General features: G+C 41.1%; 1 protein-coding gene across 1 annotated transcript in view; it reads left to right on the top strand.

The window, feature by feature from the left end:
• Positions 1–18,676, top strand: part of LOC127005594 (uncharacterized) — a 51,506-nt gene that overhangs the window by 17,747 nt on the left and 15,083 nt on the right. The window contains exons 2-4 of the mRNA XM_050874548.1: positions 3,897–4,628; positions 5,109–5,420; positions 14,746–14,925. Of these exons, the coding sequence (XP_050730505.1) occupies positions 3,897–4,628; positions 5,109–5,420; positions 14,746–14,925 (1,224 nt within the window). The remainder of the gene's footprint in view (positions 1–3,896; positions 4,629–5,108; positions 5,421–14,745; positions 14,926–18,676) is intronic.

Below are 18,676 nucleotides of genomic sequence, written 5' to 3'. Positions count from 1 at the left end.
GACTAAGGAGTGATCTGCAGGCAGGCTTCACAGAGGAAAGAAGAGTCACAGACAACTTATACATATTAAAGTACTGTATCTCTGAATCATACAAGAACAAAAACATACTAATAGTAACATCATTGGACTTCAAGAAAGCTTTTGATTCAATTGACAGAGGAAATTTAATAAAGACACTTATGAACAACAAAATAGAGTCAAGGCTGATAAATATCATAGCACAAATATATCATAATGATCGAACACATTTACATATGAACAATGAACAACAGTCAACAATCAACAAATGGAGTACGACAAGGGTGTAATGGTTCCACAATCCTTTTTCTGCTAATAACATATGAAATCATACAGAAACTAGAAGACAAACAAATTGGATTTTATATTATGCTGACGATGGACTACTACTGTCAAGAACAATAGATGAAGCAAAGTACAGCATCAACCTTATACAGAACATAGCTATGCAATGTGGGCTCCAAATAAACAAAGAAAAAAGTAATATATTAATATATAGTCAACAAGAACAACCAGAAACAATTGCAGGCATTAGTACATGTAATAAAATAAAGTATCTTGGAATAACAATAGAAAACAAGAAGAACTGCTTCAAGGAATATAAGAAAGAGAAAATGAACAAAGCCAATCAACTAGCAAACATGGCATATAGCATCACAGAAAGGAGTTGTAACAGGTTGTTAGTTGGAAAAGGATACTGGAAAGGCGTCAGATTGGCTACCATATTATATGGAGCAGAAGTACTTTACACAAAAAAAGAACTTGACAAACTCCAGTGCATAGAAAACAAAGTTTACAGAAGCATTTTACAGGTCCCAACCTATACAGCAAGCTGCGTCTTGAGATCGGAAGTAGGAGCAACATCAACAGTAGCCCGAGATGCAAAAATAAAAATCATGTTTACTAAACACATACTAAAAGATAATAGAAATGAACTGATGAAAGAGATCTTCATGCAGGAATATGAGAAGGGAAAGACTACATGGATAAAGAACCTGAAAGTATATATGCAAAACATGAACTTGACACTTAAAAAAATAAAAGATGTAAAGAAGGAAAGTATTATAACAAAAATCAAAGAATGGGATACATCAAAGTGTAGAAGGGAAGCAGAACAGAAATCTACACTAAGTATATACAGAAAATACAAGAGTAATATAGAAGAAGAAAGCTGGATAGACAACACTGAAGAATCAAGATTAATGATGAGAGCAAGAACCAACACGCTAAGTTTAAACTGGAGAAATGGCTACCAAGGAAAGAGTGAGCGGTGTCCATATGATGACTGTGACAAGGAAACATTAGAACATTTTTTTTAGAATGTACAGGATATGAAGATATAAGAAGCAAATTTAATTTACAGCTAATTTCACATAACACAGAAAAAATAATAGAAACACTACTTTTTGGTGAACAAAGAATCAAAGATATACGAGAAAGAAAAGAATATATTAAAACTATCTGGAAAACAAGACACAGAAAAACACAGGAACTGCAGCACAACTAAAGAAACAGTCTAGTGGGAGCCGATGCCAAGGCTTATCCCACGCTTACTACTGAACTGAACTGAACTGGTGTCCCTCATTTCTTCCTCACACAAGTGAGCCTGAGTGGATATCTCGGTGATATGGATACACACTCTCTCTCTCTCTCTCTCTCTCTCTCTCTCTCTCTCTCTCTCTCTCTCTCTCCACTGAATGAAGTGAATATTTATTTTTTGATAGATACCTACCTCTTGTTTGATTTACATTGTTTTTTGATTTACGCGTCCTCTTCAAGGACACAATACTCGCGTAAATCGAGAGTTACCTGTAACTACAAGTATGTTTGCCACAAGATTCCTTTTCCATAGTTTATAAGGAAAAGTTTTGTCCAACAGCCTCAATTACTCCTGTGCCCAAGCCCGGGGAAAGTCTAGCCTTGACTGACCCTTTGCAGCACCTGAGGGTTAGATGGACTTGGTGTGGCTGCCAAACTTGTCTGTGACCCTGCACAATGCCATGGCACTGTAGGGTGGCCAGACGTCCGGCTTTACGTCAGACAGTCCTCCTTTTGAGCACCTTGTCCTCCATCCCGCGCAACCTCACGCTGGACGTGCATTTGTCCTCCTTTCTCGGGGTGAGACAAAAAAAAAGATAAACAAATGAATCAATAGATAAATAAATAAATAAAAATAAAAGTACAAAAATTGAATAAAATGAATAAGTAAATAAATAAATAAACAAATAAATTACCTTAGACATACAATAATGCTGTACAATTAGAATATCTGGGAGTACCAAGGCCAAGGTTGGCAGCCACAGTCACACACGACGGACAGTAGACAGGAACTGTACAACCAACGTTGTGACTACTTGAGTTACATCTCTCACAGCAGCGGCGCGGCCTGTAGTCGTGAGTCGGGCACGGTGCAGTGTGGTTGGCCAATTAATTTACGATTTGAGGAGTCTAAAAGTGCCGAAAAGAAAGACGTCGTTTAACTCTGACTGGACGAAAGAGTTTGGATTCATTGCTAAAAGCAGAAAGGATGAGTTTCATGCTTTTTGTACATTGTGTCGGTTTTTATTTACATTTAGTTTTTTATATATATATATATATATATATATATATATATATATATATATATATATATATATATATATATTTGTGTTTATATATATATATATATATATATATATATATATATATATATATATATATATATATATATATATATATATATGTATATATATATATATATATATATATATATATATATATATATATATATATATATATATATATATATATATATATATATATATATATATATATATATATATATATATATATATATATATATATATATATATATATATATATATATATATATATATATATATATATATATATATATATATATATATATATATATATATATATATATATATATATATATATATATATATATATATATATATATATATATATATATATATATATATATATATATATATATATATATATATATATATATATATATATATATATATATATATATATATATATATATATATATATATATATATATATATATATATATATATATATATATATATATATATCATTGATATGCAGTCCTCCTTTTGAAAATGGCCACCCTACATGGCAGTGAGCCGCCTCAGTGTGTTCCTGCAATGCCTCCCTCATGCTGCCTCTCTGTCACAGATGACAACCCTGAGGACTGTCCATTGTGCCTGACAGCCTGTGACAGCACAGTGTGACTGTGAGCTTCCCAAGCTTGGGTTCAAGTATACTTTTGGTAATTGAGTCCAAGAATGATTATGATGTGATGAATCCAAGTACAAATACAAGTACTCAGTTTTATAGCTTAACTCAAGCCCAAGTACAAGTACTTTTGTGATGTACTTGAATCTAACTACAAGTGCTGTTTGCTGGCGGTGCTCAGGGTGTGGCTTCCGGTTGATGACTGGCGATGATTTGTCATCAATTGCTGATTTAGTATCAGCCAAGCATGTGTTCCCATGGCCATCAGCTCTGACGTGTTCCATAACATCCTGGCAAAGGCACTGAGCCTGTGCTTAGACACACACAGTCACACACTCACATGTACATTATAATATATATTACAATTTAACCTTATAATTTTTCTGTTGACAAGTGGCAAATTGCCAACCCCTCTTTGTCCTGAGTCACCCCACATATCCTCAGTGTCGCCTAACCCCACGACCCAGCTGAGTGCAAGTACAAATATATTTTTTACCCTGAGCACAAGTACATGATGTTGTGATGTATGAGTACATGTACTTGGACCCAAGCCTGCTGTCTCCAGTATGTTCCTGCCATATTGCCTCCCTCACGCTGCCTCTCTGTTTCAGGGCGACAACCCCGAGGAATGTCCCGTGTGCCTGACAGACTTTGACGACACAGTGCAGCGGCCGCGCTCTCTGCCCTGTGGCCACACCGTCTGCACGTCATGCATAGATAAGCTGAAGGAGCAGGGCCATGTTGCCTGCCCGCAGTGCCGCGTTAGCCACGCTGTACCCGAGGGTGGAGAATTCCCTGTCTGCTATATTGCTGAGGCCCTCATAAGAACGATGAGGGATGCCAAGGTCGCTGCAGCAGCCTCACTGCCACCCAGTGCCAGGAAAGGGAAAGGAGCAGCAAGGGCAGCTGGCAAGAAGAAAGTGCTGGGTCTCTCCAAGAAAATGTGTTCCTTTCTGGAGGAACAGGAGGCCACAGTTATGGACGCCATTGCTACCTGCCGGGAGGTTGAGTCACAGCTGGACCAGTACAAGACGACCCTGACAGGCTGGGGCAAGCAGCAGCGGCAGCTGGAGGACAGGCTCCAGGGACTGGTGGACCAGAGCAAGAGTGCCAGGGAGATTGTGGAGCTGGAAAAGTCCCACGTGGCAGCCAAGGATGGGGAGGTGAAGAAGGGGAGGCAGGAGCTGCAGGCCGTGCTGGAGACATTATACGCCCCAGCAACAGATCAAGAAGCAGGCGTGGCGGTGGCTGAAGTGTTTTGTTGCCTTGGCAAGGTGGAGCAGGTGGTGGAGGAGTGCCAAGAGGGTTTCCCTGATGCCAGTGCTGTCACCACTGTCAGGAAGGTGAGTGTGTCAATGCTGCACCCGTGCCTTGGGCACTCGGCCATGAGAGTAAACACGGCAGGCATCACACAGGGGGGCATATACTAGAGTACACACAGGGGGGCATACACAAGGGTACACACAGGGGGGCATACACAAGGGTACACACAGGGGGGCATATACTAGAGTACACACAGGGGGGCATACACAAGGGTACACACAGGGAGGCATACACAAGGGTACACACAGGGGGGCATACACAGAAATATACTCAGGACCCGTGGTTTTAAGTCTGATGTGATGTAAAGCGGGGCATTACTCTAATATAGTTTGCACTTACTTGAGCATAATGAAACTATTTTTATAATGTAATAAGATAAACCCCTTATTAGAGTAACAACAGCAGGATACATACAGAGGGACAGTCTGTGGGCCTTCCCCCTCAAGAGTAACAAGGACGAGGGTGTGAAGTTCTTTTCTGATCCAGTGCTGTTGTTTTAGGTGAGAGTGGCATCTAGTGTAGCCCTGGAGGCTGCCCAAGCTGTCCAGATGGCTCTGGAAACTGTTACTAAAGAAGATCTGCAGCCCCAGTCAGACCCAGAAGAGGCCAGGCCCCAGTCAGACCCAGAAGAGGTCAGGCCCCAGTCAGACCCAGAAGAGGCCAGGCCCCAGTCAGACCCAGAAGAGGCCAGGCCTCAGTCAGACCCAGAAGAGGCCAGGCCCCAGTCAGACCCAGAAGAGGCCAGGCCTCAGTCAGACCCAGAGTCCACTATCATGGACAGACTGCAGCTCATCTTGATGCTGAGCTTGAAGGTCAGTAAGCCCCAAGTGTCACTATTGCAACAACGAATCTCTGACACACAGCGCTGTGGTGCTCACCTTAAGGATAGAATTCGGTGTGCAGACCACGAATATTGATTTTTTTGCCCCAACAGCACTTTTCTAACTACACCAATTATTTTTATTGCAATGCATACGTATGTGATGTACTGCTGGTGTTATTTTGAAAGAGATAGCAGCAATAGTTTTTCTGCCAAAATTTTAAAAAGCATCAAAATTTATAATATTTAAAATATGTGGAATACAGGTAACTCTCGATTTACGCGAGTACTGCGTTCTTGGAGAGGTCGCGTAAATCAAAAACAATGTAAATCAAACAAGAGGTAGGTTTCTGTCGAAAAATAAATACCGTATTTTTCAACGTATAGCGTGCACCTTTTTCACATAAAAAATGCCTGAAAGTTTAGCCGTGCGCCTTGTACGCCGAATGTACAAATTTTTAATGATTTTTTTCTTTGGGGTGTTTTTAAGGGTCTGTTTTTTGTCTTATCCAATAACAACGGCAAACTTTCCTTTATCTTTGTATATAATCCTTCATAGTCCATAGCGGTCTTATAATATGTTACCATAGAATACAGGGCGATCTAATAACTACTATACAAAATTGAAATCGATGGAGGATTGTCCATACCTTGCTGTTATCCCGTTTTTCCGTCGGGCGCCATTTGTATGATCTTGATCTTGATGTCACAGGTGGCTTGATTGTATGACTAAGGAGCAGTACAAGCTACATAAAAAATCATATTGGAAAAAAATATCCATGTGTTCATTATTAATTATTAATATTAGTGAGAATAATGGGGTAAATATGATATCAAAAACTGTACATCATGAGTCTTGTACGAGGAGATATTTTGCGCAATACCAGCCAGGCCGCCATTTGCATTGTATACAAACCACACAACCACACCCATACAACAAACAGCTGCATGGTGCGTGTCACCAGAAACGTGTGAATTGTGTCTTGCCTAGTTCTCTGTCATAACCTACGAGTGATGGTGGGAATAATATGCTTATTCACTTCATTCAGTGGAGAGAGAGAGAGAGAGAGAGAGAGAGAGAGAGAGAGAGAGAGAGAGAGAGAGAGAGAGAGAGAATATCCATATCACCGAGATATCCACTCAGGCACTCAGTCTCAGCCTCACTCGTGTGAGGAAGAAATTAGGGACACCATGTGTGGCTAGCTAGTATTGGTACCGGTACCGAGCAGTCTGGTACCGGTACTGTACCATATAGCTAGTGCCGTTAGTACCGGTACCTGCCCACCCCTACTGTTGAGTAGCGTGGCAGCGTGGGTACTGTATTGTTGTTCAAGTGGCGCGCGGGAAGAACTGAGCTCTGCTGTGTGGCCGCGGCGCTATGTGAGTCCAGTTGCGTGAGACATCTGGTGGCCACTCCATAAAATATCGCGTATAAGTGGGTAAAACGTGTAAATAAATTTTTTTTTTTTTTTTGGATTTTGGACCCCGCGTTATTTCAAAAACACGTAAACCAAACTCGCGTAAATCGAGAGTTACCTGTAACTTCAAATATACAGTCGTCCCTCAAATAGTGTGGTTTACAATAGTACGGTTTTGGTTTTACAAGGATTGTCATAGAAGAAAGGGGTGGTGAGTAATGCACTCACTAGCCAGCAACTTGGCAACTCAAAGGAAGAGGAACTCCACACACATAAGATATATAGATATATACAGTAATCCCTCGCCATATCGCGGTGCACTTATCGCGGTCTCGCTATATCGCAGATTTTGAAATTGTATCGTATCACAGATTTTTCGCTACATCGTGGGATTGCTTTGTTTAAAAGTGTAGTAAGTGTTTAAGAGTACAGGAAGCCCTCGACTTACAATGGAGTTCTGTTTATAACGAAGAGTTGTAACCCGATTTTCAACTTTCTATTTTCCGTCGCGGCCTATTGCGCCGTTAGGCTTTTCCCTGGTCAACTCCCCCACTTCCTTTCTTTCTTCTCCCTCCCCCTCCCTGTATTTTTCTCCTTCCTTCTCATTTCTTTCTTCCTTTCCTTTCCCCTCCCAGTTTTTCTCTTTTAATCTCTTTCCCTCCCACTCACACCTTTTCTCGTTGTTGCCTATTGCGCCGGTAGGCATCTTCCCGGTGGGGCCTGATGGTTGGCCCAGCCCGTTCTGGTGCAGGCGAGTGTTTATAGTGGCGCCATCTTGCATTGGCTCATGCTGCCCCCCGGAACTCGTTCTTGATTCGCTTGGACGGCTTCCTCTAGGGTACACACAGAGGGGCATACACAAGGGTACACACAGGGGGGCATACACAAGGGTATATGCACACACACACACACACACACACACACACAGTAGGGACAGTAGGGAGAGTCAGGTCAGGTCCTGAGGGAGAGTCAGATCAGGGCTTCAGTCAGGACATGACCTGACTCTCACTTCTGCCCCTCCCTTGCCACAGGCTTCCCCTTTCCCCCTGTGTATTTACCTAGTTGTAGTTTTACAGGGCCTGGGCTATAAGCTCGTGTGGTCCCGTCTCCTTATCTGCATTTATCCAACTTTTCCTTAAAGCTTTACACACTCCTCGCTGATACAACAGCCTCACTTAGTCTGTTCCAAACCTCTTTATTTCTTTGCAGGAAGCTATATTTCTTTATGTCTCAGGCATCTTCCCTTCCTCAATTTTTTACTGTCCTCTTGTGTTCCTGGCGGTAATTCTTTCTTTTAGGGCCACTTTCAGTCGTTCTGTTTGTTTTGATCATTACCAATGGCGACGATCGCCGCTATAGAATTTCCACTTTAAACTGGCCGATGGGGTAGTGGCAGCTGCGGGGTTAGCCTAGCCCCGCACCTTACCACACACTCTCAACACCTCTTGCTCCCTCTGCAGCCGCTACCACCACATAGGCCAGTTTCACGTGTAAAACTACTGTGTCGATCAGCGCCATTGGTAATGAACAAAACAAACAAAACGATTGTGAAAGCGGCCCTTAGTAGTAACTCCTCGTTATCTACTACTTTCATTTTGCTAAATAATTTATAGATTTGTATTAGGTCTCCCCTTTCTCTTCTTTGTTCTAGTGTTGGTAAGTCCATTTCCTTTAGTCTTTCCTCATATGTCAATCCCTCCAGCTCTGGACCCATTTTTGTTGCCATCCTTTGTATTCTTTATAGTTTCTTTATGTGTTTCTTCTTATGGGGAGACCACACTGCCTCCGCATATTCCAATTTTGGTCTGATCATAGTGGTAATTAATTTTTTCATCATATCCTTATCCATGTAGTGGAATGCTAATCCTTTATTTCTCACCATGTTATACATATCACTGAATATTCGATTAACATGACTCACTGGCTGTTTGTTATCTTGCATTATTACTCCCAGAGACTTTCTTCAATATTTCACCATCTCCCATTTTATATGTCCATTTTGATCTTCCTTCACTTTTTCCCATTTCCGTAACATGACATTTCTTCACATTGAATTTCATCTCCCATTCCTTACTCCATTTCCAAATCTTGTTTAGGTCTTCTTGCAGAATTTCGCATTCTTTACTGTTTCTTATATGCAGGGCCGGCCCGACGCATAAGTGAAGTAAGCGGTGGCTTAGGGCCCCGAGGCCACAAGGGGGCCCCCAGGAGCAATAAAAAATAGTACTTTGCCATCATACTGGATTGCACTCCATATATGAGCCATCAAGAACAGATGTCTGTTGTTGTGCGCTTAGTGAGTCTCACAAAAACACCAGATATCAAGGAGCACTTCTTGGGGTTTGTTATAGCTCCGGAATCTACTGTGTCTGCACTAATTTTACAAAAACTGGAAGAGCTGAACATCCCCTTTGAGGATTGTAGGGGACAATCTTATGACAACGGCGCCAATATGAAAGGCGCAAATAAAGGCGTGCAGGCAAGGCTTTTAAGAAAAAATCCACGTGCTTTTTATGTGCCTTGTGGAGCACATAGCCTGAATCTAGTTGTCTCCGATGCTGCTAAAGTGTCCATGGATGCTACATGTTTTTTTGGAAATGTGGAGAAAATCTACAAACTTTTCTCAGGTTCCCCTCAAAGGTGGACCATCTTGAAGAAACATGTGAACATCACACTCAAGTCTTGGAGTGATACACGGTGGGAAAGTCGGGTGAACAGCATAAAGCCATTACGCTACCAAGCAGACAAGGTGAGAGAAGCTTTGCTAGAGGTCAGGGAGAATGCTACTGAGCCCACAATAAAGGTTGAGACACACTCACTTGCCGAAGAAATTGCATCCTTCAGATTTCAAATTTGCTGTGTGGTTTGGTACGACATTCTCTCCCAGATTAACACAACAAGCAAGCTACTCCAGTCGGTCAACATGCAGCTAGAGGTTGCTGTAGGTATCATTAAAAAAAATAAAGCAAATTTAATCTGTTACAAAGCAACTGGTTTTAAAGATGCACAGACCTCAGCAAGAGAGAAATGTGAGGAAATGAACACTGAAGCTGTGCTGAAACAGAAGAGACTGCGAACTACAAAAAGGCACTTTGCCTATGAGTCGCCTGATGAGCCTGAAACTGATCCAATGAAGAGGCTGGAAGTCTCTTTTTTTAATGCTGTGGTAGACTGTACCATCCAGTCTTTGGAGGACCGCTTTCAGTCCCTAGGTGAGGTCAGGAGCATTTTTGGAGTGCTTTCTAACTTTGGGCAGCTTGATGCACAGACAAGGAAGAACCAGTGTCAGCTTCTCAGCGACAAACTAACTTTCGGAGAACAGTCAGATATTGATGGGAGTGCACTGGCTAAAGAGCTGGAGAACCTTCCAGAACTTCCTGAAGCGCAGATGACCCCATTTGAACTGCTGACTTACCTCTCTCAAAACGAGATCTGTGAGTTGTACCCAAATCTTTGGGTAGCTCTGAGGATAGCCTGCACTCTCCCTGTGACGGTTGCATCTGCGGAGAGGAGCTTTTCCAAGCTCAAATTGATAAAGAATTACTTCAGATCTTCCATGGCACAAGAAAGGCTTAGTGGACTGGCAGTGATAAGTATCAACAGCAAAGTTAGCCATCAGATTTCTTATTCAGATGTCATAAATTACTTTGCCTCTAGAAAAGCCAGGAAGCATAGGTTTTAAGACACGGTGAAATAAACCATTTGTGTTACTTTGTTTTAGGTACAGTACAGTAGCTCTGTTCATTTATATCATTAAATATTTGTGTGGTATTTATTCATTATTTTATTTTATTCTTTATGTCTTTGTACAATTGAATTTATAATTATTTTTGTGAGCTAATAAAGTTGAAATTTGGAAGTGTTATTTGTTTTTATTGATCTTGCATTACAATTTATTGTTCCACATTGCCGTTGCACTTTTTTTAAACCAAATTAAACATGACACATTTACAGTAAGAACATTGTCTACCTGTTTATTTACTTAGGGGGCCCCCAAATACAATTTCGCTTAGGGCCCCATGGAGGCTTGGGCCGGCCCTGCTTATATGTCTTAGCAGTTGTGCATCGTTTGCAAACAGGCTCATATAACTATTTACTCCCTCTGGCATGTCATTAATATATACTAGGAAAAGTATTGGTGCCAATACCGATCCCTGAGGCACTCCACTTTCTACCATTCTCCATTCTGATTTTATGTCCTTAACCACTGTTCTCATCTCTCTTCCCTTTAGGTAGCTTTCCATCCAGTTCTTCATTTTCCCTTTCAATCCTCCTTTATTTTCTAGTTTCCATAGCAGTCTTGTATGTGGAACTTTGTCAAACACCTTCTTCAGGTCCAGATAGACGCAATCAACCCATCCGTCTCCTGTATTTTATCTGTCACTCTGGAGTAAAAGCTCAGTAAGTTTGTCACACATGAGTGCCCTTTTCTAAATCCATACTGTTTACTTGTGATTAAAGTATGCTCTTCTAGAAATCTCGCCCATTGTTTCTTTATCACTTTCTCACATATTTTACATACTACACTGGTCAATGATACAGGTCTGTAGTTCAGGAGTTCTTCCTTCCTTCCACTTTTATATGGGAACCACTTCGGCCCTCCGCCACTCCTCAGGGCAGGGGTTCCCACCCTTTTTGTTCTTCTGTACGTCTTGGGCATTTTTATAGGTTCCCGTGTACCCCTAAAAATTTAGGAAAAAAGAAAAAAAATGAAATTGTAATATTTTGATGTTATTTTATAATTAAATCTGTATGTGTAGACTGATGATATAATTTAAATAACAGTTTTGCTACCTAAAATGAGGAAATTGAAAAAAAAAAAACATAGTGCAATTTGAATGCAGATTACAACACCATGTATTGTACAGTAGTGGTAATTCTCTAGGACCCAATGTACCCCCTGAAAAGTACAAATGTACCACTGGGGGTACATGTACCCCTGGTTGGGAATCCCTGCCTTAGGCACTGTACCAGTTGTTATTGAGCATTTAATGATGTCATATATCGGTCCAACCAACTCATTTCTGCATTCTTTCAATATATACCCTGAGACTCCATCCGGTCGTACAGCTTTCTTCTCTTCCAGCTCCCCCAACATCTCATATATCTCCTCTTTATTTACTGTGACTTCTTCCATATGAACATTTATCTTGTTTTCTTGTGGCTTGGTTAAATATTGATTCTTTAGTAAAAACTTGCTGGAACTTTTTGTTTAGTAACTCCGCCATGCCTTCAGGATCATCGATTGTCACATTCCCGTCGCTCAGTCTTTCAATTGTTTCACTTGGTTAAATCTTACCATTTATGAATCTATAAAATAGTTTAGGTTGTTCCTTGCACTTTTCCACAATATCCTTTTCATATCCCTTTTCTTTTTCCTTCCTTATTTTCACGTACAGTCACCTCTCGAGTAATGCAAGGGTTACGTTCCTGGAGATGTCGCGTTATTTAAACATAATTTCCCCATAGGAAACCATGGTAATAGGGGGGTTACATTTCTGGACACTGGGAAAATCTGCCTATTTTGGGGATTACTTTACTCTAACCTTAAAAAAAAAACATTATTAATACATTAGTAGGTCACGGAAACAACAAAAACACATGTTCTCAATTTATTTAAATTTGTTCTTCACCTGCGTCGGCCACCGTCCCTCCTCGATCTTGATCTTGATGTCACAGGGGGCTTGGGATTTCTCCCCAGCCAGGCTTTTGTATCGGCAGCTCCTGTGAAAGAAAAAAAAAACATGCGGAAAGTCTATGTTCTACTCGGAGTAAGGTATCATTCCCTACATCGTGCACGCTACATGCTCTCCAGGAACTCTTTCACTGCCTCAATCACTCGTCCATTCGTCTCTCCACTCAGCCCTAGCAGCAGCACCATCCACTCCCTTACCATCCTCCCATTCACCTCACATCCCATCTCACTCAGAAACACCTGCATCATCTTCATTCTCTCTCTGTCATACTTCTTACATTTACTCCGCGCTCCCGTCACCAGCTGCTCCCTTCACCTCCACCACTCCGCCTCACTTCCTTTGAGTTAAAGTTTTCTAAAGAAAGAATTGCTACATTACATTTGTAAGTCACTGACACAACAAAAACAAGTCTTCAAACTCACCATCATCACTTTGTTGATGCGTCACTGGTTGTTGTCGTCATCTGCCAAATCCTCACCCCGCTCTCCCTCCTCCCTCCTCACCCTGTTCTTCCACCTCCTGTGAGGAGGTGGGAGGACGCTTGGGTGCCATAGTAGAGGTCAAAATGCAGTGTACGTATTCCAGAGAAATGTTCCACTCACAGTGCCAGCTAGCTTCAGACTGAGACAGCGTCTCCACACAGTGATGTCATCGATGAAACTCATGCTAAATCGAACATATCGCGTTAGTTAAATGTATCTCCTTAAATATCAACTCGTGTTAAATAAAAAACACGATATTTAAACTCGTGTTAATCGAGAGGTGACTGTATTCATTTCTCGCTACCTTAAAATCTTCTTTATTCCTTTGGTTTTCATTTCTTTTTAATCTTTTCCATGCTTTGTCTCTTTTTTTTCTTTTGACTCAGCACATTTTGCATTAAACCAGTCCTTTTTTCCCTTTTCTTTAGGTCTGTATTCTGGTACAAACTTCGTAACAGATATTTTATACACCTCCGTGAAAATATCATACTTTTCTTGCACTTCACTTGTTCCCTTTAACTCATCCCAGTCCAGCTCTCCATAATATTTCCTAAGATTTTCCACGTCTGCCTTCCTAGAGTTTAACCTGTTTCTTTTATGATTCATCCTCTGCACTTCCTTCCTCTTCCATTTCTATCTCTATGATCACGTGGTCACTCTTTCCCAGTGGGCATCCATACCTTAATTCATCCTTCAAGTGTATTCATTTTGTTAACACCAGGTCTAGTCTCGCTAGTTCGTCATCACTTCTATATCTTGTGTTTTCCTTCACCCTTTGCATCAAGTTTTCCATCATCAATCTTAAAAATCTTTCCCCCCATGCCATATCGCCACCACTGCTTTCAAACATCTCCCAATCTACCTTTTTACAATTAAAATCACCAACTAATAGTACTCTTTTGTTTGCCTTGAGTATTCTACTTAAGGGGAGAGTCCGGTTTAGATCGGGGGTGCCATATCTCCGGTAAATATGCATGAATCGCTCTGATTTTTATGTTGTGAAGTATTGGCATCATTTACATCAACATTAGACATTGACCCCCATTCTTGTTCCCCTCCCCCCCCTCCAACTACAACTACAACGAAAATTTAAAAGCGAATCTACGTCGTTATTATTGGCCCCACAACCTTCATTTTTCTGTGACTTAGAGACGTTATAATATGAAATGTTTCTTCGTCGTTAGATTTTTCATTTCAGCTTTTGAATTTGTTTTATGATTTTTTTGTGTGTGTTTTTTTTTTGCCTTTTTTTGACCAAAAAAATATTAATATAAAATTAAACCAGACATATATAAAAAAAACAGCGACGATGATTTGAAGAGAAAGTATTCCTCTGCCTTTTAGTCTTTGTTTCATTGAAATCAAGCTAAAACTGGCTCCAAGGTTAACGTTAGAAGGGGAATAACTTATGTTTTGAGATATGGGCTGATAAAGTTTATTGATGGATCGCGATCCCGTTAAAACACACTAGGAAGCTTTTTTCAGGTTTACTATGAGTTTTTTTTTATCATCTTCAATCTGCGAGATAGTTGCCAAAATGTATACCTACCAAATATATTTTTTTCACAAAGTCATTTTTTTTATATTTTTGGGGTCTCCAAACCGGACTCCCCCCTTAAGGAGACAGCAGCTTTCTTAACACTCTTGTTTTCTGACGGCCCAAGCAGCAGCCTAACATGGTCTTCCTGTTTTTCCCTTCCCTCCACTGGGAACCTTTCCAGGCCGAGGATCTCCGCAGCCTAACACAGCCTGCCAAGAGCCTGCTGCAGGCTGGCCTGGTGTTTGCTGTCCACCAGGTGGAAGGTCAATGCCGACATGCAAGAATAAGTCTTGAAGCCGGCCAGCTGTACCTCCATGCCCTGAAGGAGCAGCCCCTGCCCCTGGACACATTAACCCTGCAGGTGAGTTGGGGACTCAGCCCTCCCTGAAGGGCAGGGATGGCGGCTGTAGAGTTTCTGGTGAGGCACTGCCGCCAGCCACCGGTCACTGCCAGACTAGGAAGAACATTTTGAACAGCTGCTAACCACAGACTTCTTTACTACTCACAAACAGCAGCAAGATCAAGGTCACTGTGCTCCAGCATGTCCAAGCAGCTGTAGTCAGTGCTGCGGCACAGGTCCACAGTCATGTTGATCCCAAGGTCACTGTAGGTCAGGAAGTGTTTACATGCTGCCTAGAGTGTGGGACTGTTATGTTAGCAGTGACATGCAGGTCACTGTAGGTCAGGAAGTGTATATATGCTGCCTAGTGTGTGGGACTGTTATGTTAGCAGTGACATGCAGGTCACTGTAGGTCAGGAAGTGTATATATATGCTGCCTAGTGTGTGGGACTGTTATGTTAACAGTGACATGCAGGTCACTGTAGGTCAGGAAGTGTATATATGCTGCCTAGTGTGTGGGACTGTTATGTTAGCAGTGACATGCAGGTCACTGTAGGTCAGGAAGTGTATATATATGCTGCCTAGTGTGTGGGACTGTTATGTTAACAGTGACATGCAGGTCACTGTAGGTCAGGAAGTGTATAAGTGCTGCCTAGTGTGTGGGACTGTTATGTTAGCAGTGACATGCAGGTCACTGTAGGTCAGGAAGTGTATATATATGCTGCCTAGAGTGTGGGACTGTTATGTTAGCAGTGACATCCAGGTCACTGTAGGTCAGTAGGTACATGCTGTACAGTGTGCAGGAAGGAATGTGCTGTCAGCAGTGACAGTACAGTACACATGCAGGTCACTGTAGGTCAGTAGGTACATCTGTACAGTGTGCAGGAAGGAATATGCTGTCAGCAGTGACAGTACAGTACACATGCAGGTCACTGTAGGTCAGTAGGTACATGCTGTTCAGTGTGCAGGAAGGAATGTGCTGTCAGCAGTGACAGTACACCGGGTATTCGATATATGCGAGGTCGAAATATGCAAATTTTCTCATATGCGACTAACTTAAATGTGCCAAGTATTCATTTTATGTGAGAAAAATTCACTGTTATGCGAGTAGCGGCGCTGGTGCAACTGGTTGGTGAGGTATGGTGGCCGACTCGCACTAGAGAGCGACGGGTGCAAATGTTTTCCCGCATTTTCCTCGCCTATAATTAACCTTTTCCTCCCTCTGATCCTAAAGTTAACCCAGTAGCAGCGACGGGTCAAATTTGTGGCTTTACCGTGTAGCAGCGATGGGCCAAAGTTGTGCCATGATTTTAACCCCCAAAAATAGATGAAGCATAAATTGATCACAAATGCTTTGATATATATTATGAGATGGTTTGTGTGAGGGGTGACTTTTTCTCATTTTTCTCGCTTAGAAGGACCATTAAGAAACATGATTCTCGCTGCTACCGGGTTAATCCTCAGGTAGCTAATTATCAGCTTAAATGGTAGACTTTGGGTGTGTCTCCCCGGAAGCAATCAGCAGCTCTGGGCTGTCAGACTCGGAGAAGCTCTACCTGAATGGGGTATATATAACTTCGAGTATAACATCCATGTCGTGATTTCCCTTCAGTAAGATTCAAAATACTTATGAATATACAGTATGTGATATAGTAGAAAAAACATGCACATTTTAACTTAACGTTTGAGATTTCAAAATTTTACACGTCTATTTATTCATGTTTGATATTCGTATTCCGCGTTGGTATGCGGACAGCCACATTTCCTTCACAGAATCTGAAAATTTCATGGAGCCCGCAATTGTAGAGGAGGCAATTCTAAACAACAAATGCTTATGGCTTTTTCTGCTGCAATGAATCCTGACTGAGGTATGGGTTCAAAAACGGGTTGTGGAACATAATCCATTTAATTAATGGGATGATAGGTTCGATATATGCGAATTCACATTATGCAAGCTTTTTGAAAACGTAACCCTCGCATATAACGAATACCTGGTGTACAGTAAACACACACAGGGCAGAAACGCACACGAGGTTAGAGCAGCTAAGCAGCCCCAGCATGACCAAGAAGGCTTCTTTCAGCTCTGCAGAACAACAGTAATGGTAATCATAATAGTAAGAGTAGTGTCCATCACTTGATCATGTCATTCAATCATAATTAATCATGTCATTTAGTCATAATGGTAATAATAGTGTCCACTATATCATTCACCATGATCTGTGTCTGAAGCTTAACTTTCAGTGGCCTCGTGCCTTCCTCCACAAGTCTTCCCAAGCCAAGAGCCTCTTCTCTTCCTGAGCCAGGGGGTCGCCCTCCAAGACTGCATGCCACGTCCTCTTTGCCTCTCCATTCGTCAACATTTGTGTTTCCACTGGCCAAGGAGTTATCACACCTGTCATCTTGTCTGCTGCATCCAGTGCCACCTTTGTTTTCAAAGCTATAAATATCTAGTTCACAGCTTTTTCCTGGTTTTCCTTCCTCTGCTGTTCTAGAAACTCCCCTTGGTTGATAGATTCTGCTGCTAAATTTTGTCTTTCCAACTCTGTTGCTTTTCCTCAGTTTTGTTGTTTTTCTTCCTGTTTTTTATTTATTTTTTTACTTTTATGTTTGATACGGTGTGTGTGTGTGTGTATTTACCTATTTGTATTTACCTATTTGTAGTCTACCAGGCCTGAGCTAAACTCTAATAGTCCCATCTCCATATCTACATTCATCCAGCCTTTCCTTCATTTGCTGGACACTGCTCGCCTCCACCACCTCTTCCCTCAAGCTGTTCCATGTGTTAACACTTCTAAGTGGAAAACTACTTTTTCAAGTCACTCAAACAGGTTCCTTTATTAAATTTCTTTACATGTCCTTTCAGCCCCTGCATTCTCACAGTAGAGAAGAAATCATCTCTATCCACCTCATCAAACTTATTTACCAACTTATACACCGTGATCAGATCTCCTCTCTACCTTCTTTGTTCCAGTGTTGTCAAGTCCATCTCCCTCAATCTTTCTTCATATGTCATATTCGAGAGTTCTGGGACCATTTTAGTTGCAATTCTCTGTATCCTTTCCAACTTTCTGATATCCTTTTTGTGAGGCGACCACACAACTGCAGCATATTCAAGTTTTGATCTTATCAATATTGTTATTATTTTCTTCATCATTTCTTTGTCCATGTAATGGAATGATACCCCTATATTTTGCATCATCCTGTAGGTTTCTCCAAATAACTTGTTTATATGCTTTTCTGGGGATAGTGTGTCCTGCATGTTACTCCCAAATCTTTTTCTTCATGTACCACCTTCAAGTTTTCTTCTCCCTTCCTGTATGTTTTCCTCGGTCTTTTTTTACTTTTCCCCATTTCCATAATATGGCATTTGTTTGCATTAAATTCCATCTCCCATAACTGGCTCCATCTATACACTCTGTCCAGGTGTTTTTGCAGTTCTTCACAGTCTTCCTCCGTCTTCACTTTTCTTATTAACTTTGCATCATCTGCTAAGAGGCTCATATAACTTTTTATACCCTTTGGCATATCTTTTTTTTTTTTTATTATTATTATTATTATTTGTGGGGTTCTTGAAAGGTCTGGACTTCCGAAAATCCCGTAAATTCTCAGCAATAAAAAAACATAAAATAAAATAACTGAAAATTGAGTTATCAGACTCACAGCCCCTCTAGTCCTTATTTATTTAAATATCTGACCAATCACATCTCTCATAGGGTAAGCAAAAGCCAGATAAACCTGCTCTTAAGTTTATTGAAAACAACAAAGAAACTCA

This window comes from Eriocheir sinensis, chromosome 30 (genome assembly GCF_024679095.1).
Source record: "Eriocheir sinensis breed Jianghai 21 chromosome 30, ASM2467909v1, whole genome shotgun sequence".
NCBI classification, from domain to species: domain Eukaryota; kingdom Metazoa; phylum Arthropoda; class Malacostraca; order Decapoda; family Varunidae; genus Eriocheir; species Eriocheir sinensis.
The sequence above is the reverse complement of the archived record's forward strand: the minus strand, read 5'-3'. Positions and strand labels throughout refer to the sequence as shown.